Raw genomic sequence first — 23,680 nt, 5'->3', positions numbered from 1 at the left:
CAGCCAGTTCAACTATAAAGAACAAACCTTTGTTTACATCACACCGTGTTTGATTCGTTACGTCTCGACATGTGCAGATATTAAAAATTTAATTTCGAAATAATTTGACGAAATAATTTCGAAAAAATTGTGACTGTTGTTTAGCTAGAATATAGCGTAACTAATTTCATAAGATCAGTCAAAATACAAATCTGCAGAAATGAATACAGAAAGAATAACCTTGTCAAAGAATATATTGCAAATGAAGGTAAGTCTAAAAATTTACGACATAATGACCCATATTCTCCATTCACTTTTATCGATAAAAGCATCTTAAATATATAGCTTATCTTTATAAATATAGCTTCTCAATCCATCACGTGATTTTTAAAGCACTTTTATCAATGAAAGCGAGTTAAAAATATACAGTTCGTTAATAAAAGAATAACATTGCTTTGCAACTGATGCTATGTTATTTCTAGTTTATGAAGCGAACAAAGGAAAAAGTCGAGAAACAACAGTTTCAAGAAGAAGGAGAATTATATTTTGGAAGCAGAGTTATGACACGTATGAAGAAACAATCGTAAGTACTTTCTATAAGTGTTTCTGAATTTCAGCACAGATTTCAATTGATGCATTTACCAACTCCCTTTATTTTTTCTAAGATAACTAAGGTATATTCAGATTTACAATAATACAAATCATTCGATTTCCATAATGCCAATATATAGAAACATACAACTGATCATTGGCTTTTCTAAAATCAATTTAAATTATTCGTTAACAGTTGCTTTTCTTTTATCTCTCAGGGAGAGATTCATCGTGGAACCGAGTTATGCTTTTTGCGAGGGACTCGTCAGTGGTAGGATGAGCTTTCAAGGAATGAATCCAGTGATTGAGAAGTACATGGAGTCAATACAGCAAAAGGAGAAATTACAGGAAGAAGAAAGCCAACCAACAGACGTATCAGACGAACAAATGGCTGTTCAGTGGCAGAGAATAAAAGGAAAGTTCAACGCTATGCCCAAGCGTAAAAATTTATATTACAATGAAGATGAAAAAAACGGGCCAGTAGCGAAGAAGACAAAATTTTTAAAACCGGTAGATTGATAAATTGTAAATAATACTATAATACTATACTACTACATAGTAGTTAGTAGTTAGTTGCTAATGTATATATAGTTTAACACTCTGGGGAGACCAAAGACACGAATTCTCTGTATAACCGGATGCTTGCAGGCTTGTCAGTCTTCAAAGTGTTAAACATACTCGATGAATATTGATGTATTTGACATAATAATAAGTTAACTAAGATAATACGATTATGATGTAACTGTTCGAAGAAGGTCGGATAATTATTATCTGAAATATTGTTTATTTATCACATCTGAAATACACGTTTTGTATATATTTCACTCCGACCACTAATGTCTCTCGAAGGAGAAACTTGCGAATAAAATTGCCCGTGTTTTCTATTCACACGTTTCTTCCTTCGCTGCACAACAGCCCGACACAACAAGCAGCTGCCGAAATGTTTCCACGCACACACCGCCTGTGCGATCCTTCAACAGTGCTTCCTGCCAAAGCGAGTCGAAGCTGTTCTTCGGGAATTTGAAACCGACATCTTCGAATATACTCCGAATTTCTTCTTTATTACGAGCCTACAAGGCGCATTTCTTAATGAGAAGAATGTTTTAATTGTAACCACGCCTAGTTAAGAATCATATATATATAACAACAACCTGGTCAATTAATGTGAAAATATTCGAGCTATCGTACGATAATGTAACATGATACGTGATACATGTAACATGATATGTAATTTGAATATGTTACAGGATTACCATAAAAAGATCTGTACGCGTTAAGCCGTGTTTTGTAAAAATGTCGGGCGGTATCGAGCAATGAATGGCAGTTTGATCGTCTAAATCCTTTTTCGAAGATACATCAGCACGTATTAGCATCATGCTCGGTCTATTCGACCTCGCAGATGGAAGCCCAGCCGCGTGAACCTCTATAATGTTTTATAAAGTTCGTTACTTTCATGTCACGGTAGGAATATCAAGATACTATTAAGGGGGAAAATGTTCAATGTTTGAATTTTTCTACTAATGTAATATATAATGTAATATATAAATAAAAATATGAAGAATCATCCTTCAAAAGGACATTTTCATAAAATCAATAATGTGGTCAGCGGAAAGATTCAAACATTGGACGTTTTCCGCCGCTCGAATTTATGCGGCCTCTTGAGATACAAGAATATTCACGAGCCTTACGAGTGTCATCAAACGTCGAGATGTTTCCTATGCTGTCGCCATATGTTGTTACGTAATCTGAACTTGCCGATGACGCTTCTGGAAAATATTTTTTAATAATATTATCCCGTTGTACAACAAAGAAAACGGAATAATCCGGAGCGTATTAAGAGCTTCTGTGTCCTTACTTTGTTCTTGTTCGATAACGTTAGATTAACATAAAATTAACGTAACAGAAATCATGAGAAAATGAGTTAAAAACGTAAGTTGTATGTTGCACTAATTTACGACTACTTATTGATTGTTCGGGTTAAAGGAAAGCATCCGGAACATTTTTACAAGTGTGCTGAATCTATCACGAGGTGCTATTTTGTATACATATTTTCTTATTTCCACATATACCGTAATATATTTTGGCATGTTATTTCTCGCTTCTGCGTCATCAGACAAGAACAGCCGCAGAAATGAAGACGCAGAAGGCTTAAAGATTTGTCGAAACTACCGCTAATTTATGTAAAAGGATTCCTTCAGAATCTCACCGAAGAACTGATCTTACAGACGTCGATTTTAACGATCGTAAAATTAGTCACTTTGAAAAGAAAAAAAAAAACTTTAATACCTCCATAAAAATTGACTCAATTCTCTTACGTTGCATTTTGGGCAAGACCGGCATACTGCGCCTCCAATTCAAGAGATCGAGCAATCCTCTATAGTCGATATTTCCGTTTTTGCGTAACTGCAACGCGTCTATTAACGGTGCGAGAAATTCCTCGTTCGGACACACGCGATGTCCTTTGAAAATCGCGAAGACTCTATCCTCGGATAAAACCCCGAGGCACTCCTGGAACAGTTCGATAACGACGTTGGGACAATCGGAGTTCCCGATCGGCGTGTATCTCGCGAAGAAATTAATTGTAAATTAATGCACTCGACGTGACGCTGCGCAACAAACGTAAAAAGCACAATAATTGACAACTCGTGTGTATATGTATTTAATCACGTGATGATAAATCGATATCGCGTCCACCTTGTCCGAAGAAGACAAGTCATCCTCGATCCTCCCGAACGGCAGCTCGCGTTTCTTCAGTGTCCGACGGAAATTATTCAGATCTCGCAGATATCGCCACCACAGTAGGGTCTCCTGATTCAGGTCGGAGTCACGCAGAGCGTCCGACGCGTCGAACTCGTCTCTGACAGTCTTTTTACCGTGCACGACGTCTGCGTGAAAGCGCGACCTTTCCGGGTTCCTTAAAGGATCATCAAACAGCGCGAAAAAATCCCTCGGTTTTTTCACATCGATCGAGACGCGATCGATGAGACTCGCGAAAAACCTAAAGCGTGTTTCTTATTCACTATAATCCATCAGTACAAGCGCGAGACTAGTCCTTCGTGTCGAAGATGAGATTTTTGTCATTCGACGTGTCGCACCGTCGTAAGTTGCATCGTCATTGTAAGCCACACCGCCGCTACATCGCGAGATTCATGATCGTTCTGGCTCGAGAGTGCTACCTGGTACGTCCGACGGATGATCTCGTGCGCTTTACGAAGTCCGCTTGCGAACGATCAACCAACGTAACTGGCTCGCGATTGATCCACGTCAAGATTCTCTTGGCTCGCGACTCCGACGCGTGACACTTCCGGGGCTTGCCGAATCGTTGAGATTTGTCGAAGGGCTTCTTGTAACTGCGACGTGACAAGTGCCGATTACAGATCAAGCGACTCGATCGCACTCGAATCCGCTCCAATTCAATGACAGCCGATACGGTTTTCGTTTGCCGTTATATTTTCCGCTGATCATATACTTTTATTTACGGGAAAAAGCACACCCTCCCCTCATTGTGTTATATGTATATACATAAGAAGAAATCCAATGCCTATAAGAATATAAAAGAAAAGTATCCAACTGACGATTAAAAAAAATTATAAATTAATAATAATAATTATTATCTTTACTTAAAAAAGAGGTCTTCTAACATACAATACACAATAATACCTCGTAGATGTACAAAATAATTAATAATAGAGTACAATAATATGGATAACAGAATAAAAAATATAGGCGAAAACAAACGATAAATTAATAAATATAAGCAATACGTAAAAAGAGAGAAAAAATAATATAAATTAATTAGAGTAGATCAAGTTAAAGATGGCAGCAAGTGAATTTTTTAAATTTGAAGATATTCCATCGAAAAAAAATCCACTTTAGATGAATACTCATTGGCTAACACACATAGCCTATTAATATAACGAAATTTTGCACAGAAATTTAGCATATTTTATAGACATTTTATATTATTTACTCTCTCGTAATTTGTTCCGCTGGATCATAACGATTATGTGACTTTCGGTACAAAGAACGCGCTATGTCTTCTTGCATCGCCGTGTCACCCTCAATTTCAGATAGAATCTGTTCCATCGTTCTCTCTACAAAAGTCCAGAAAAAAACGATCATAATTCGAATATCCCGAATTACGACGGGAAAGTGCGTACATTTCGAATTTGTTCCTCGAGAAAATTAACTACGAGACGTCGTCACGATGTAACTTGAAGAATTACTATGAGTTATGAACTTTATCATCAACCTATCCGCACACTACTGAGAACAAGAATCGAGAACGCTTTTGGGACATCCTACATATAAATTTTAGAATTACTAACCATTTTATTTTGAAAAAAAATGCAACGGTGCAAAGTTCCTAACTTATAGTTCCTAACTTATAGTAACAACTTATAGAAATATATATGCACATATTTAAACATTTATATATCTCTTTCTATTATCTGTGCATATCTATTAGATCCGATGCATAAATATAGCATTAATGAAAAAAATAAAAAGAAACGATATTTGTAATATCGTGTGTATATCATCTACCTCAACTTCGTTTCAAATTAACGTTTATTACTCGGGTAGTGTGACAAATGTATGGAAACGTTATTTTCCTCGATAAATACTAAATTTATGAGTGACCTCCTAGACGCGTCATTGAAAATGCGACACTGATGAGCAATATATCCCTAAGAGTGCGCAATTAATTAAGATTATCGCGATATCCCCTCGACTTTCGGACTTCGACCCTAATTTAGATTCTCGATAAAATCTCCATCGTCAGCGACGTACCGTATAATCGTTCAGTGTCTTCTCGAGGTTCTCCCAAATGCGCCCTATCATCCCTGACACGGACGATCACCTAATGGCGCCTCTATCGTAGACTGGCATTACACAATGCCGAGATATCGCGTGTAACGGGACACCGGCGGCGGTTTTGCAACGAAATGGAACGGCAGAAACGGAATACGGTCTGCCGGCGTTGTCGACGGCGTGCGTAACGTTATACGCGAAGGATATATCGAATGAAGTTGTTCAGCTAGTGCCGGCCGCTTTTTTCTACGCGCCGGCTAATTCTCCGAGATGGATTTGCGGCGTTTTAAATGAGCGACGCGGAGTTGCGTGCCGCCGGTGCCGACTCGTCGTCGATTAATTAATTACTTTGATTGATTACAGGCTGACGGACGGGCTTGCGTGGGCGCTCGTGTAATCTCGCCGATGTATTTCGACCGCGGTAGCTGGAGTATATTAAAAAAAAAAAAAAAATTGCTACGTTCAGGTAAATATTTACTAAGGAGTATCGTAGTAATTTATCTTCTTTGGATCGAGTAAATATTTGCTTGAACGTAGCAATTTTTCCGGTGCACGCATTCGTGCGAAATCTCGCGGGAAATCAATAGGCATTTCTCGCGGACTTATCGCGCCGACGACTGACTTCCGCACGGGCGGAGATCTCCTGACTTTTTTACACGGCGCGTCGCGCGCGCACAATTGCAACCGTTATTAACGATCGTGGGTTTTATCCGGGAGAGCAATTGGCGGGAGAGAGCGATTGTGCTCGTTGCACCACTTTACGAGATTTAATGTATTCTTATACCAGCTGCATGTGTCGACCATGATGCAATAATATCGCTTGTTTCGCCTTGTTTTTCAGATGAAATATCGGGCGCCGTTAATTGCGGCAGCATGTAGCTCGCCTTGAACGAGTCCCCGGTTCTTCCCTTTAAAATCGCCGCGGGATGCGAATCGAAAAGTCGTCCGGCCCGACGACGCCCGTGCCTGATTAAATCCGCAATCCGTAACCCTCGTTCGGGCCGGGCGACGTTGATCCCCCGCTCTTGGCGAAGCGTCATCGGGAGACGCGAGCTTCCGACGATCGCGATTCACGGATCTATCTTACTCTTTCTCGAGGATTTATACCGGGATCAAAGACGGCCGTGGTTCCGGAGGAAACGCAGAACCGTTCCCCGGTAGACACCCGGACAGCGCAGATGTCGAAAATCGGGACGTAAGAAACGTTTCTCAGACGCGTTAAAAGCTGCTCGGCAATCCCGCGGCGAGCAACGAGACCTGCCGCCGACTCGAGGCCGCATCTGAACACGCGGAAATGAACTTCGCTCGCGTCGTCGGCGCGGCGGAATATATTGTTAATCGTCGCACACGCTCGCCGGCGCGCTTCCTCGACGATCCTGCCACGGTGGTGGTGCCCGGCGATATATGATTAGTTCCTGATTGCGCTCGCCGCTCTCGTCGAGAGCTCGGCGGTAACCATCATCCGCGTCGCGGACTTGTTTCTCCAAAAGGCTCCTCGGCGCACCGCCAATTTTCAGCGTTGTTCGCGAAGAGCATCGCGAGCAACGCGCTCCTCTTTTACCGGAGCGCGACGTGTTATTTCCAGAAAAGAGCGCGCGGCCCGTGGCGCTCGAGATTACGGACAATTTGCGATACAGCGACGACGGGTGATTGGTGCGGCGATACGAATCTCCGGGCACAATGTGACTTTCCTTCCTGGAGAACGGTCCTCAACCTCCTCCTGCCCCGGCTCTCCTGCACCGATTGGCATCCCATAATTGTTCTCCGGACGAGCAATTAAAGCTCACGATCCCGTCGATCGGCGGGATGATTAGTGCCGCGCCGATGAAACTAATCGCCACGCCGCGTCTCGCCGAGGCCCCGTCTCTCTTTTTGAGCGAGACGAAGCGACGAGATCGCCGGGGACCGCTTCGGGGAGTCACGGGTATTCCGATCGGATCGAAAGGCGGGCCCCGCTGAAGAAGAAAGAAAGGAGAGCTACTCTCTCGGCACTCCCGAGCACTCGGGACCTTTGTTTTTTCTCTCTTTCTTCTTTTCGCGCCAGACTCCCCGGTTTTTCCGCGCGTAATGCGCCGAGAGACACGCGAGCGCAAGAAACGCCTCGTGGCGCCTTTATCTTGCGGCGCGCGCGAGCGCTGTATTATTAAAACAGCTTCTTGCCGCGCGCTCGACACAATGCGAGCGGCCCGGAAATTGAGCGGGAGAGAGTGTGTACAGCCGGTGTGCGTGTAATCGATTATTAATAAGGACTGTGTTCAGCTAGCGAGGCTGCCGTTTCCGACGAGAGCCCGCTTACATCCACGATGATTTAGAAGACAGCCGCTCGCGCCGCTTCGCTCGGTTAGCGCGTATTAAAACTTCCTTTTTTCCCCCCTCGCATTAACGAGGAACACGAGCGTCGCTCCGGAGCGCCCGTGACGACGAGAGCCTCACGCACGAAAGTCCTCGGCGCGGACGTAGTCGTCTTGTTGTTCGTCTTGTACGTGCTAAATATTTGAGTCAGGTTGTCGTCGGCATTAAACGACGAGCAAACATCGCCCCGATACACCGCGGAAGAAAACGCTGCACATTTATCAAGCGCAAACAAGGCACCGTTCCATCTGCCTGCTTGCCCGCCAGCCTGTCTGCCCGCCCGCCCCGCCGTCATCTCTTACAGTAAGTCAACTAGATCGGATAATGAGTTTCTTGCGACGTTCGCGATAATTTAGAAAGAGAGAGAGAGAGAGAGTGATCGATCGAACGGACGGACGAACGCACGAAAGCGGAGACTCGTTAAAAGCGTCGCCGTGTTTTAACCCATTAACCCGAATGTATACCTCCCCCCCCCCCGCGTTTATTCGTGCACTTCGGTAAAGAGAAAAACGGCGATCGCACGAATATACAAGTCGGGAGGAGACGCTCGACGTGCGCGTGTGAGAGAAAAAGAGAGAGAGAGAGAGAGAAAAAAAGAGTTTACTCAAACCTGGGATTAAAATCCTTTTGATTATACAATACAGTACCTATTGAAGTGAATGCTAGCGAGTGAAGCGATACAATGAAAGAACGAGAGTGCTGAACAATCAATACAGTATTAAATCCAACCAACATCAACGACGAAAAGGGAAAGCGTGCATTGAGAGGTTTGGTGACAATTATTAAGATTTGGTTAAATAGTTTCTACCAAATTGGTTATTGTAATCAAATCATTTGGTACCACATACTATAACTGCAGTACCTTATTATATACAGTATGTAATAATAAATGATTTGATTGCAGAAACCAAACGATTTAGTTGAAACTATTCAACCAAATCTCAGCAATTGTTACCATATCCTTCTTTCAGTGTGCAAGCGAAACGAACAAAGATATTTGTTCACATGCATAGTTGAGTAGTTTAACAGTCGCTCAAGCAACAGAAACTCAAGCGACGCAAAACGCGAAGGAAAACCGTAGAAAAACAGAAACATCGCAGAAAACGCTTGAGAACGTGGAAGAAGTGCAAAGTAAAGTATAAGAGAAACGCATGAGTAACGCAAGATAAATGCAAGAGAGAACGTGCGGGAAACGCAAAAGAGAGATAATTATTTTTATTTCCGTTCTCTAGAGGACAGTCTTTTAAAAGCATTTATAGTAATGTTTTACTAATATAGTTACAATCAAACTTTACTAGAGAGATAGATGAATAAGTGTGTTTATTTACCCTGAGGCTAAGCCTTCCTGAAAGACTTTACACAGGAAGAAGACGCGGGGAGAATTACGTAACAAATATAACACATGAAAAAAAAAAAGAAGAAAAAGAAAAATACACAGAAGTAAAAGTATAGTTGAAAAAAAAAATGTCTTTTCTTTCAATTTCTTCGCGGAGGGAAACCGGAAAACCCGCGGAAAAAATGGAGAAAACCGGTTTTTCCCGAGTATAACCACAAGTAAAAGTACAAATAAAAATGAAGAAAAAACAAAATGAGAACAAGAGTAGTGATTAATCCCAGCTATATCCTGCGTTAATAGCGTTAATAAAAGAGAGAAAGAGAGAAAGAGATAGAGAAAGAAAGAGAGAGAGGGAGATAAAGAGAGGAGGACAAGCGCGCCCGAAGAAATCGTATCGCGGCGAGGAAAGCTCGGGATCTCTCGGCCGACACTCGATATCTCGCCCAGCTGTGCAGCAAGCGGATTTTTACGTTGCAGCCCGGTGTAAAGAGAGAAGCGCTAAACGGCGAGCGCTCGAAATTCACGCTCGTTACGTCGCGCGCCGCCTATTCCAAGCAGCAGCTCCCAAACGCTCTGCGAGTGAGAGTTAACAATAAATAGCGGTGTAGCGCGGAATATCTAATACAAGGCCGAAGGCGCAAGAATGGCACGTGCTCGACGTGCTTGACACGTGGAATTGATCGAGAACCTGATTCCGATCCGGAAAGATCTATCTCCCCCCCTCTCCCCCCCCTCTCTCTCTCTCTCTCTCTCTCTCTCTCGAGTATCCGGTTGGAAAATCCATCGATAAACGCGACACGAGAGAGAAGGACAAGTTTTACCTTATTCATCTATTAAAAAGAAACCGTTCGAGCTGATGAGAATATTTAAGTATAATTACGAGCCTCGTGGAAAACGTTCCCGGTGTAAAGGCGTATTTGCGACGCGGCCGAGCTCTCGCTCCTCTCCAAATAATGGTACCCGCCGGGACGGAGACGTCGGAATTCGACGATGATATTCGGTAAAAATGCGGGGAACACCGAGTAACATAGCGAGTACCGTGAAAATATACACGCCGTCGTCGCCGTGGAACAGCGCGGAGTTGGAACGGCCGTCCCTGCGCGAAGAGGTGGCGTCCCCTTGGGAACCCCTGAGAGGACAGCCGGTCGTGGCCGGCGTGTGACGTAGCGCGAAACAGTGTCAGCGAGCGGGGTCGACATGTGGGTAAAACGGTAACCGGCCACGGAACAATATTTGCCCGATAACCAACCTGGAAAACGTTCTCTCCGTGCGTGCTAATGGATTTAGCAGCGGGACCACGTGTCTGCTCAGCCCGAGCGTGCGTGCGTGCGTGCTTCACACACACCGCACACAAACCGTACACGAGGGGGATCTTTCTCTCTCTCTTTCTCTCTCTCTATCTCTCTCTCTGTTTGCCGTACATCTCGGTTTCACTCGGTGTCACGGTTGATCGATGAGATTTTTATTCATGTGTATAAGAGAAACGAACGAAGCGATGAGCCGATCGTTTGTTTCCTCCGCCGTGAGAAGCTCGCCGTGATCGATTGATCGATCGACGCCGCCTCCGCCTCATTCCTTTTGAATGTCTCTGCTGACGCTCTGACCAGCGGGAAGAGACTGTCGTCCCCGGCTCGTCGGGTAGATTTATTGCGGGGAAATTTTTCTTTTTCAAGTAAAAGACTGCTCTTTACTTGGTTTAACCAAAGGAAGAATTCAAAGGTTATTGGCGGCAAAAGATTTTTATGGAGGAAATTATAGAAATAAAATTTAACAATCAAACCTACTATCTCTTAGGTTTGCTACGTGCGGAAATGTCAGTATTAGAAACTGATAATGCGAGTCATAAATAAGTAAAGTGAGTAAGATCCCGAAAATCCTGATCGGTAAAACTTTATAAAATAATATATAATAATAATATATTAATATATATCATAAATAGTATGTGTTATAAATAATAATATATTAAAGTATTAATATTAAAATAGTACACTGTATGAGGTCCTAACATACACCTAATCGTTATAACCTTTCAAAGATCTTCCTTATTCAATTTTTATTAATACATGATTAGGTTTACTAAAAATTACCTCGTGCTCTCACCTAGTTAAAACCTTGTGCAACATCAGGTATATCCGGTGGAAATTTCTGGCCGGGCTGCACGTCGAAAAGAAACACGCCTCTCGCTATCAGTCGATACTCATCGTTGCTACATCTACAGAAGTAAACCATTTTTCTCGCGCTCATTAGTTCACGCAGATTAATTAATTCTTCATTAACTATTGCGAATATCGCGAGACGATATGGGACTTTTTCGTTCACCTCAATCCGTTCTACGTCCTCGCGAGCTTCGTGAAGCGTGTCGATCTGGGACACCCTGCGCATTAATATCTAAATTGCACCAGAGAATCCGTGCTGTGCTCCTAATGGCCTTTAAATTCCTCCTTTGAAATTCTTATTATTTCGAACACGCACACACGGTACGACGATCGATCGTGGAAGCGAGAGGTAGCAGTTTCGGGGTGTACTCGCTAAACATGTAGCGGTGATGCTTAAAGACGCAGCGAGTTTCACGGTTGTTCCGTTATAACGTGTCGGGCTCACAGGGCTACCGTACGGACTTGGGAACCCGCCAGAGCAGCGCCATCAGATCGTCTATCATCCTCTGTCACGTGTTAGTTCGCGGCACGTCGATTTAGCAAAAAGCACGTGTGCCCCGATAGATACGCGCGAGAGCGGAAATATCGCTTTGCCGTCATTGCCGTCATTAACAAGAGGCGAATTGACAATGATAAATCGCGATAACGGCATTCTTTTGTATTGCCGCCCCTCCAAACGTCTTAGATATCTGCATGCTCGCGAAGTTATCGCGAAATTATCGAAGCGACTTCAGAATTGAATTAATTGCTCGTCTTAGAGGCGGCGTTTGTTCGAGATTTTCGACAGCTTTACGCGTGATACGTTGCTGTATGGAAAATGAAAGAGGAAGAGGAGAGGGAATCGTTCGCAAAACATTCCTCGACGATCCCGCAGTGCGAGGATAAAACTTATCGGTGATTATTCCAATTAGCAAAACCCCCTCTTCAACGATCTTGACCTTGACATATATTATTGTATTATTATATTATATCGGGAAATAGTAATTTTATTTTATTTTTTTTTTTTACGTAAACGATCACTTTAGACCCCGATTAAAAGCCGTTGCTTGATGTTCACTGGGTATGGATATATACAATCTTATTCAAACTTATTTATTATCTTGTATTCATATACGAACTCTTATACGATTATATTATAATACGAACTCTTACCATATTTGACTAATTTTGTAACATGAACGATCACCTGGGATCTTTGTACTCCAATAAGTTTTTACAGGCTTGGGTCAGAGCCAACTTGTGTTAGGTTAGGTCTCTAAATGTCCAAATTAAAGATATGGGTCTCTAATTAGTAAAAAAAGACCCCACTGCGACGTGAGCTTCATTTTCTGATTGCTAGAGCCTAAAATGACTTCAGGTGATTATTTCCGGATTAAGGACATTATGCTGAATAACATACAAAAGATTTCAGCCATCGGGCTTTACTACAAAATTATTGATAAAAGAAGTTTGAGTTGTTTTGGTTATTAACAGAAATTTAAAATCTTTCTTCTTATACTAAAGTAGATCTTGAAAAATAATTAGCAAAGGCCCCAAAGTTTGAGGTATAATATATGTTAAGGTCGTTTAAGAGGGGCTCGATGATCGGAACAATCACCGGAATTATCTTGGAAAATACAAATTCTTCAATTCGAGATCATGTTTTACAATTAATCTCGCGCGTGTTACACATAATGTTATACATAATGCGACTATTATACGCGCGTGGCGCCAACATTTTCGCCGTCGTTTACACGCAAACGTGACGGCACACTTACAGCCATAATCACGGGGATGGTTCGACATCAAAGAAAGTAACATAAAATTTCAAGGGCGATTCTCTCCGGAACTCATCAATCAGATAAACGCGCAATCTCGGCAGAACTGTAATGGGTGATATCAATTCAGCGCGGTCGAGCGTGTAATTGCCGGCGTGAAGAAAAATGTCGCGATCATAAATGAAAGGACCGCATCATAATTCGAAGTCGAGGATACACACACATATATATATATATATACTCGCATAGAATGTTCTCTCTCGTGTCGCATATCGCGAATCCGTTATCATCTCGCCTCGTTCGCGGGCTCCCCGCGTAATTTTAGAATCAAGGAAACCGGTGCTGACGACGATGTCATTTCTATCTTAACGCTCTCTACTAATTCGGCGCGCCGATTTACATTCGTCTATCGTCGCCGATAAGATTCCGCGTATCGCGTGCGACATATCGTGCGTGATATCTCGCGCGTGATTTCCGCGCGGCGAAAACTGTGAAAAGGTGACGCACGAGGCGCGCACAAGGCGAGGAGATAAAATTAGACGTGAGTTGACGTTGAGACCACGTTGATTTTAATGCGCTGTTAAATCGTTCAATTTTCGACGGATTTATACGCCCGACGGAAAGAAACAGGATCTGGTGAGCAAGGAGAGACTGATAATCGATCAGTTTCTAGATTCCTCGCACGGGCCAATAAGTCGGCGCGGCAAAAAAGATAATGCGTACCTCGCGGTAATATAGAAATCAAACTTTTTCGTTAGGTCCTCGGGGAAACCGAGATAAAAACGCGAGAGCCGGACGGCAAAACGTCTAACTCGATAACACGTTTGGACACATATATGAGCGCTGGTAAATCAGTAGTTTAGATTTAAATTCGTCGGCCGGCTTTGAGCCATTAATGTGGGATTAATTATATACAACGTGTATGTTCCCGGAGGCACGCCGTGAGCCGTGATTGCTACATTCGGGCAAGTAGATAAAAGCAAGGTGTGTAACGATCAACTCTCTTAGTTTCGTTCGGCGGATCGTAAGAAATCCTGCAGCTTTACACGTGACTCAGCGCGCGCGCGCGCGCGAAATCTTTTCCTCCGGAATTTTATCGTCGGCTCGAGAAAATATATATACGGAGAACAATATTTTGCTGGCACGACAAATTGTTGGTTACTATAAGGGCAGCGAACAAATTTGCTTGGACGGCGAAAAGATTTGTTAAGAGTAGTAATTGCTACTTGCTGGATCTACGTAGACAGCGGGGATAACTTGGTTACGCCGAATAAATTTTATCGTTGCCACAAGAATGATTTTGCTAAATAGCAAAATTACATTTTCCGTGTAACCAATTTTATTGTTGTCCATAATAACTAACTATTTACCGTACCGGCAAAGTTATTTCGTCCGTGCATAAACACGCGAACACGAGTCACGGTTAAAAAAAAAGTGAAATACTTGAATGCGAAGACGCGCGCAGAATTTGCGTTCGGAATGAACTTCTTCGGCGTTCTTCGTTTTTATCACTTCTTAAATTTCCCCTTCAGAAAATATCTCTGAACACCGATCGCGTAGGTCACGCGCGGGTCGCGGACTTTCATCGATCAATGCTTCTGGTGTTTCCCACATTTTCATTTCATAAAAAGACGATTACGCGAATACCTCAACGCGATGAAACGGATTGTCGGTTCGCGCCCGCGGAAAATCGCGCGATCGCCGTCCGTTCCCTCGGCTTCGACGTTCTTTTATTATGACATGCCGGCGATTATGAACGTAAAGTGTTAACGATTATCCGCTTAACTCACTGACAGCTGACATTAGCACACGAATTCCCGCGCGAAGCGGCCAGTTCTCGCGAGTTGCTTTTGAGATACTCCCCGTTCTATCTGCCTTCACCTTTCTACGGGTGATAGGACGACGGTCTGTGTACACGTCGCTCCAAAGCTGTGCTCGGCTTGAAATCGAACGTACTTTTGCTCTCGGAAGACGTCAAATTTATCATTTCGCAACGAGAAAGCCACCGTTCGTGTGTATACGTGTGCAATTATTTACTTATTTAATTATTCATACGCGAAGTATTCCTTTTGTACGGTAAGTTACGGAGTACAAATTTTGTGTTAAATTTGGCACGCAATTTTTTACTATGCGGAGCGTTTGGAGGATGATCTTGTGAAAGAGTCCCACATTTACAATCCCAGACTCGAGCAATTCATGATTCGTACGATAGAATCAGCGTATTTTATGTTAGATTTGAACGCTCGAGACTTGGAAGAAAGGGGGCTCGCGAAACGGTCTACATTTGAAGCATTGAAATTGATCGAAGTCAGTAAGCCAAAGCTTCTCTCCTCCTTATTGTAACGGCCGGGAGCAGTCGTTTCATACACCAAGAAAGCCAAAGCTGTCGATATCACCATAAATTATATAGAAACGTTACAAAATAAATTCGTCAGCAATATAGTGAGAGAGCTATACTTTGTAAGAGAGAATGTCAAGGTGTGCTCGATGCCGAAAGGTGGGCAATTTTCCGATAATTTCAGACGGAACACGGATAACGCCACGTCCTGCCGCGTACAACATATAGTAATCTTTCGACGGATTCTGCCCCCGAGAGATGCTCGTCCGCGTTCCCGGTGTGTCATGAAGGTCCGAGAACGCGAGACACATCTGAGCCGCGCTCTATCGGAATTGGAACGTCCTGGCACAGCCTGAACATGACGCGCAGATATATATATATATACACATTTCCACGTTTCGCGCTGCAATTAATTACAAACGTCGAGAGCGCGGGGAGCAGCGACCCAATTGTTCCGGCGGCTCTTTGAAAAATCGATCGGAATCAGGCCGAACGAGCCACGATGAGCCCCGTCGTCATCCGTCTACATTCTCCGCGCTGTCGAGAGTTAACCCGCTCGTTCCCGTCCGTGGATTTTCCAACTCACCACGGACTCACCGCCGTCGCTGCGACGAGAGAGGAGCGTGCAGGAGCTGATGATCTGATTCCTCGCAATCTCCCAGTGTGCCTCGTTCACGATCGATCGTTACGGTACGCGCGCCGGTGCCTCGATTATCCCCGAAATTCGTCGCTCGTCGTCGTAGCGCCTCGAGGTGGTCCCTCGAAGAGCGGTCCGATGCGTGCGTTCTTCGGGAGATCAAACGAGAACGCCCGGAGGAGGCATGCTGCGGCCTCGCCGGCCATTTCGTGACAATTAAAAATCCCGTAGAGCTAACGAAGAGCTACCGGAGAGTACGCGGTAGTACAGAAATACGCGTAGATGCGCGCACACGACGGACGAGAGTACATACACAGGTGACTCTTCTCGAGAAGAAAGAGAGATAGAGAGAGAGAGAGAGAGAAGGGGAGGAGAGAGGGAGGGATAGAGCAGCGACATGGGAGGAGTTCCCTGCGAGTGCTCTCTCCGTCTGCGGAGAGACCACTCTCGGTGGCAGAGGTGGTCTCTGCTCACCTGAGCGTTTCAGGTGGCAGTTGCCCTGCTGAGTCGCTCAGCGACGGGTTCTCCTCCGTGAGCGCCGCGAGCGCGATTCGCCCAGCCTCCTTCGCGCCGTTGCACGCATGCGAGAAAGACTTCCGCTGTGAGAGAAAGAGAGAAAGAAGGAGAGAGAGAGAGAGAGAGAGAGAAACTTGGATAACTTCCGCGCGATGCGGAGGAATCGCGATTCCCATTTACGATAACAACAACAACAACAACTACTACTTCCTGAATTCTCCTTCGTAAATCGACGAGGCGGCGGCGGTCGGGTCGGTCTTTCGAATTGATGCGATACCGCGAAGACGCTTGAGATCTCGCCTAATTGCTAAGTCCTGCCGGTTGAACGGTTTTATTTCGCGAGGGAAAGAGAGAGACAGAGAGAGAGAGAGAGAGAGAATCGACTGACCGGGTAGCCCGAATCAAATTGTCCGGACTGATTAACCCGATCGGGCCGGCTCGATCAAAGAATGATTCCGGGCGGAACAACGGTAGATTAAGAACAGAGAGACGTGTGTAGGTGCGGATCCGGCCGAGAAGAAGCGAGGAGGAGATCATCGGTGAAGCAATCTCGGCTAACTAATTATTCACGTCGATCAAGTGCGGTCGCTCTGGAAAGGAGGACCTCCCCGCGCGCTCCTTCGTCGCTTCGCCCCCGGGAGGAGACTTTAGGACCGTCGCCGAGACCCTCGGAATATTCTCACGACCGCGTATCGCAACAGTATGAGAAGTAACGGGCGATCCTCCCGCGACGCTTTCTGATCGAGACAGTCGATTGGGATTTCGGCGGGGCCCGAGCGCGCAGAAAGTGAACACCGATTGGAAGATTCAATCGATGAGATGATCGAGCAGCCGTCCCGTCCTCGTCAGCAAGGAAAAGCAACCGCCGATTCTTATTAAGCCGAGAGGCGCAATCCTCGTGGCTACGATCTATAATCGGAGGCAGGCGCGCGCGCGCGGCCGTTCACGAGCGACGTATAAATTTGTCGCGTGAAATCGACTCGTCCGACGGCATTCTGACGGAATTATCGAGGTATCGCGTAATAGCGAGCGACACGGAGAGCCGGTAAACGCGGCTGCAAAAGGCGCTCGCGGCAGCCGCGCGCGCCAACGAAAAAGCCGGCCGCCGGCGGGATTGACACGAAGCCGCGAAACGATGAAGAAAGTGTCGTCGAATAACGAAAGAAGGTATCTCTAGAAGAGCGCGTCCCCCGGCGGAGAGGATACACGTGCAAGAACGTGCATGCTGCGGCCCCTCGTTAACGGACGAAGAAAGGGAATCGGCCGGGAGAATCAAGTTTCTACGACTTCTCTACACGGATTCCGACTCGGCCCGAGGCGTGAGAGAGAAGCGAGGGAAGGAGAGGCTATTTAATTTGCACAAGATCCCTCCGGAGGGGGGGAGGACGATTTACACGGGGGGTAATTGGCGGCCTGACACGCGCGCCTGGTGAGAATGCGAATGAAAAGGGATATCGAGGAGAACGCGGCCGTAATTCTCGCGGCGATCAAGGTGACAGCGGAAGCCAACACTGTTATCGCGGATAATTGTGCCGATAATCACGCGATCGTAATTCAACGGCCGCGACAGACAGGCCGACACAGGTGTGTCATCGGTAGTCGCGAGAGCGACCGACCGCCGATTGATCGATCGATCGACGGGCCGATCGGGTGTTAAAAAAGTCCGCGGCGTAGAATCCGCGAGAGGAGTCTCGCGTGTGAAAACATCATCTATTTATCTACTTATCTGTCTCTCGTTTCCCGGGAGGATACGATAAGTCGATAAGGCTGAGAATCGGCGCCGGCCGATTCCCCGTGCGCTGAATGTCACTGAGAATCAGTGAAAAATCACGAGTCTCTCCGCGGCCGGGTGTTGCCTCGCGCGGAATCGGCTTCTTCCAGTGCGCCGAGTGAGCTGCTAATGAGCGATCGTTAATCACACACGCATACAGCACGCGCAAGTGGAGTATGATGGGAGAGGTGATCCGTGTTTCCGGCAGGGCGACGGACGTCGGGGACTTCCTCAAGGAGGCCATGCTGTCGCAGCGATTCGCGGACGTCGCCCTGTGCTGTCCCGGAGGCCAGAGGTTCCTCGCGCATCGCCTGGTCCTGTCGGCCGCGAGCCCTTATCTACAGGTCGGTATCCGGCCTCGCGGAAGAGGTGTTTACCACGCGGAATGATATCGACGGTTCCTTCTCTCTCTCTTTCTCTTTCTGTACTAAGAAAAAAGAGCGATCGGACCGACGAAATCGACGGTCACCTTCGCTCGAAAGAATACCGCGTCTGCTGAACGCAACTTACGGGTTACAGCAATACGCAGTAAAAGATTTTGCGTCAACACGCGTTTTAACACGTTTCACATCTTTCGAATAGTCCAGTAAAACTTTTGCGTTAATTTAACGCAAGATGAATATATTGGAAATATACGGAAAAAAAAGTTTGGACGAATTTAGACAGACAATGGACAACAAACCGAACGCGTTTTGGTCGGAGGAAACAGAATTTCCGGTTCTTGTGATCACAAATTTAATTCTTGTAACTGGAAATTCTGTTTCAAAAATTAACACAGAATTAATACGTTAATCGACACTGAAGTGTAAAACGCGTTATATTAACATTTACACGCTGGATACCGATATAACACAAAATGCCGAGATAACATAAACACAGTAAGTTAACACACGGGTATGTTAAAAATTTCACACAGAAATTTGAACAAGAACTGATCATAACACAAGTATAAAATGGTTTTTACTGTGTACGTTGCGTTGATATAGTGCTTGATAACAATTTTGTATGTTTAACACCAGAAGTACTGAGCAGTCATTTCTATTTTTTAGATTAATATCCTATTTCTTGTGAATCCTAATAAAAGATAGGATAGAATAAATATATAAAAAGATAGGATTCTGAAATTTTACGACTTTTCAGCAAATATATTTAATAAAGGAAATAATTGATAATAAATCATAAAACTTCGGGATCCCATTTCTCACACAAGAAGTCAAAAGTATCAGTCTAAAATATTGAAACGTTCAGAAATGATCGCTCGGCACTTTTAGTGTTGAATAAAATCTCGTTGATTCTACCACTTTTATTTCTCAACGTATCTCTTCCGGAAGCCGCTGGCGATCTTGACTCGGCTCTCGATTAACTATTTTCCCCTGCAAAGTCTCCCGGTTACTTTGAGATGATAAATCGATAATTAAATAGCGTTTATGGCCGGATTAAATCATAAATCGCGTGATTTTAACGGAAACGGTAAATATTGATTTTTTTACCGCCCGCGGATAAAGTCAATAAACTACCCATTAGTTGCAAGAATAAGTTCTAACCGATAACAACGAATACACACACACACACGCGCGCGCACGCGCTAGATTAGATATATTATATTATTAAAATTCACATTTCCTCCATAAGTATCTCTCTCCCATGAATTATGAAAATCAATTCATGGAGAGGAGATAACCGAAGCTATTCACACGATTTGATACAGCACATCGTCCTGGATCTGTACGTGACTTATTAAACGTTGCGTATCATTTTTTGCGGATTTTTCAAATGATTATCAAGCACGCTCGTCGCGGTTGAAAAGAGCGTGCGAGGCCTTCCGGCGGCTTATCCTCGGTCGCCGGTACAATAAAAGGCGCAATAAAAGAGAAAAACGGCTGTTTAATTAGCAGGTTAGTTACCGGATAACATACCGAACTGTTAATCTCGCTGAACTCGAGCAATGCAAGCGCATCTCTCTCTCTCTCTCTCTCTCTCTCGCGACAGGCGCGTCTCGCGTTCGCTGCGCTTCGCGCTCGCATAATCGCGACCTCCGCGTGTTGTGTACGTGCAAAACCGATTGTGAGCTGACGAGCTCTGGCGTTTAATGCCGCCGAATTATGTCACACGGAAATAAAGATAATGCGATATCGCAACACCCGCACACGAGCGGCGAAGTTTTCTTGAAACCCGGCGTGTCGGCGTTACACGATGCACGTTGCGCGCGCTCCCGCGACCTCGCCAGGCGAGGAATTGCGTGATCGTTAAACTATTGCGCCACCGGATTGGAACACGAGCGCAAAATTAACGAGACGAGTGTGCGCGCGCGGCACACAGGTAACGGCGTCGAGGATTATTAACGTGCATAGGGCGTACGCCCGTCCTTCGATATCACGCGCGCCGCTCCTCGAGACCGATTCTCCCCCGAGTAGAGAGCCGACGTCGAAATCGTGTCGATGGAAAACGCGAATCCCGTTTCGTTTTCCGCGAATCTCGTGTCTCGTCTCAGTCGTACCGAAACGAGATATCGAAAACCGAGCCGGGAAATCGAGATCGGAAAGCGGGGAGCCGTAATTTGGATATTATTCAAATTTTCTCGGAGAACCCAGAAAACTTTCAGTATCGAAAGAGTATCGAAAGAGAAAACTGTCGCTATATCAGAGACAGTTTTACCGCTACTATTTTTATATATTCGAAGTTTCGACCTTCGGTACAGTTTATTTATTTATAACATGAACAGGCAAAAATTTCCTTTTTGTAGAAATAAAATGGGAGAAAAGTGCATAAAGTGACGATGAGGATGAAGAAGGGAAACAAAAAATCTACATTTTTACGCACTACATAATTCGATATCTGACGACGAAGTTCGAAGATTCGAAGTCGAATTATTCAAAGCTCTGAATATAATTTCTAGTCCTAATCGCTATCTTTGATAATTCCGGAAGAGAAGCTTATACTGACACCCCGATAAATTTTCCCCGACACCTGGAGTTGTCGGCGCGCGCGCACGTTCGAACTTTCGAGCGTTCCTCCTCCGTCGCGTTTTTGCGACATAAAATATTTACGAAGCGCGCAGTTTTACGTGAGCAGAATCTCGTTGCGAAAGAAAAGCCGGGGAAACAAATTCCGATGCGCCCGGACAATTACAAAGTAATGTCGCGTGAGCGACGTGAAAATTGTCAATTATGTGCGTCGTTTCGCGATCCGCGTGACACGAATTACGCTTTCTAATCTGCGCCAAGTAGAATGTCGAAAAGAAGCATTTCTCGGCAGCGAATCGAAATCGAGCGCTCGTTCACTCATCCCCCTCCTCTCTCTCTCTCTCTCTCTCTTCCTTCGACGCCTCTCAAAAACTCGACGCATCTCGCTCGATTAGGCGCGACCGGATTGAAGCACGAAAGCATACGAAATTAGTCGCGAATACGAGCGCATCGCGTTCGAATAACGTTGGTTCGCTTTTAGTCTCGGGGAGACGAGAAGAGAAAAACATTACCGTCATGTCGCACTTTGCAACGTCTCTCTCTTCTCTGCTTCTTCGCCGTTCTCTAAATCGCGGAAAAAGCGGGTTCGCGCTGCAAAAGGTTCGCCTTCTTGCGACGACAAATACGGTAACCCCGAGACTTCGATTCCAGCCGGCGGCTGCAGATCTTCGTTCTTTCGGCGCGACGGTGAAGTCGCGATAGGCGCACGTAGCATTCCCGCAATACCGGGCGACCCTTTTGCAGCCGTCGAGGAACGCTCGCACGCGGAGGACGCTCCTCCTCGCGCGACGACGCATCTTTCCGATACCGCCATTCGCGGCGCACGTACTCCCGGTGAGTCGATTTATCACTATTCGACCCAGTATGCCCCCGCTTCCTCCGCGAGATATTCTCATTTCTCCTAAATTCCCCCGGCGCGATCTTACCGTCTATGTATGCGTATGTATGCGTGCGTGGGGAGAAAGAAATTCTAGAACACAGAGTCTGGCCATCTGACCGTCCATGTTTGTCCATGGCTGAGCCAATCTTTGTCATCGAGTGTCACGAAATTTCATATGTAATGTAATAAATTTTCTTTCATCGAAAACGAAATATGATTTATGCTCTAAATAAAGCAACACTTTCACTCAAACAAAATAATGCTTCATATGAAATTATGTGATTTATATTAAGTTGAATGACAGAATCAATGAGTAGTATAAAAATACTATATATTAAGTCAATATTGCGAGAAATGATGTAACAATTTTATTTATCATAAAGATTGATTTTCTATTCAAAGAAATATATAATTTAGTCTATTAGGCAAATGTTACGCGACGCAATAGACATTGTTTTATTACAAAACTGTTACAGTGATCAGATTCTGCGTTGTAAAGATTCTAGATGGAAATAATCGAATTCCGGGCGTGTCGGCCGACACTGAAAAAAAAAAACAGAAAGAAGCTGTCGTACTCGCATGAGAGCCGAGGAGGAGATATCACGAAATTTCGTCACGGATTTATCTTGATTTGGATTTTGAATATGCTTCTCAGTTAATTACAGGCGCGCAGCTTCGTCCATCGTATGGCTTAATCATCCGTTAACGCAGAAGGGGGATCACAGAGAACCGATATCCGGTTTTAGTTTTTAATGTCTCGCTGCGATGATAGAGCGAGAGAGGTGTTTCACGCACGACTAAGTGGCGAATTCGTATCGAGTAAAAAATCGCAAAAAATACGGGCAGTACGTATATGGGTTATTAAATGTCCGCGATCCTTTAATTTTGATCCTTGTCATCATACAAAGTTTCTTCGGACTTAATATGCGTGTTTGTTTAATTTCGATTTGTTTAATAGAAACAACATAATTTCATATCAAATATCATATCAAATATCATGTCAAATATCATTTGAATGAAAATGTTGTTTTATTATAGTAAATCATGTTGTTCGATGGAAAAAAAAGCAGTATTATTTACAGGAGAAATAATATTTCGTTTTCAATGAAAAACATTTCTTAGATATTAGAGCAAAGGAAAAGAAGCTTTTTCTCGATGTAGAGCGAAATCACGTGATTGACGTCATTCGCGCGTGACAGCGTACACCGCCGGCGGCGGGATAATGCAGGTGCTACTCTAATTAGCGCGAGTGATTTGATTAATCGCGTGCTCACAACTGATTTATTGTATTTAAATATCATGCGTCCGCTCGCACACGCGCGGTCTCTTAAAATATAGATCACCAAACGATAACGTACGCACCATCGATAAAAATAGAAAGCGCGTCTTCCCGGAACGCGTGTTGTTCTCATTCGGAAACTGCGACCAGGGTGCAACGAAAACGAAAAAACATCCAGGTCTTTCGACATTAATTGGCCATAATTCTGCGATAAGAATCTAATCCGCAAAATTATAAATTTCAAGATCTTGTTAGCCAATGGATAGTCTATACGTCTTTCTACAATGAAAACTTTCTACAACTGAAACGAAAA

The 23,680-nt window shown here is 44.5% G+C and overlaps 3 protein-coding genes across 3 annotated transcripts in view; 2 read left to right on the top strand and 1 right to left on the bottom strand.

Moving 5' to 3' along the window:
* Window positions 1–9: 9 nt before the first annotated feature.
* LOC106752200 (M-phase phosphoprotein 6) lies at window positions 10–1,454 on the top strand. The gene is made up of 3 exons (XM_014633728.1): window positions 10–247; window positions 462–562; window positions 789–1,454. Exons 1-3 carry the CDS (start codon window positions 200–202, stop codon window positions 1,087–1,089), a joined length of 450 nt encoding a protein of 149 aa, XP_014489214.1. The 5' UTR covers window positions 10–199; the 3' UTR covers window positions 1,090–1,454.
* LOC106752199 (EF-hand domain-containing family member B-like) lies at window positions 1,435–4,097 on the bottom strand. Its single transcript, XM_014633727.1, has 5 exons — window positions 3,747–4,097; window positions 2,886–3,078; window positions 2,259–2,336; window positions 1,824–1,993; window positions 1,435–1,640 (listed from the first exon to the last, which is right to left on the bottom strand). Exons 2-5 carry the CDS (start codon window positions 2,908–2,910, stop codon window positions 1,452–1,454), a joined length of 462 nt encoding a protein of 153 aa, XP_014489213.1. The 5' UTR covers window positions 2,911–3,078; window positions 3,747–4,097; the 3' UTR covers window positions 1,435–1,451.
* A 14,324-nt stretch (window positions 4,098–18,421) lies between these two features.
* The window catches only part of LOC106752194, a 35,829-nt gene continuing 30,570 nt past the window's right edge, over window positions 18,422–23,680 (top strand). Inside the window, exon 1 of the mRNA XM_014633722.1 lies at window positions 18,422–18,589. Within this exon, the coding sequence (XP_014489208.1) occupies window positions 18,422–18,589 (168 nt within the window). The remainder of the gene's footprint in view (window positions 18,590–23,680) is intronic.

Source organism: Dinoponera quadriceps, unplaced genomic scaffold (genome assembly GCF_001313825.1).
Source record: "Dinoponera quadriceps isolate SergipeBrazil2010 unplaced genomic scaffold, ASM131382v1 scaffold479, whole genome shotgun sequence".
Lineage (NCBI taxonomy): Eukaryota > Metazoa > Arthropoda > Insecta > Hymenoptera > Formicidae > Dinoponera > Dinoponera quadriceps.
This window is presented reverse-complemented; position numbering and strand designations above follow the sequence as displayed.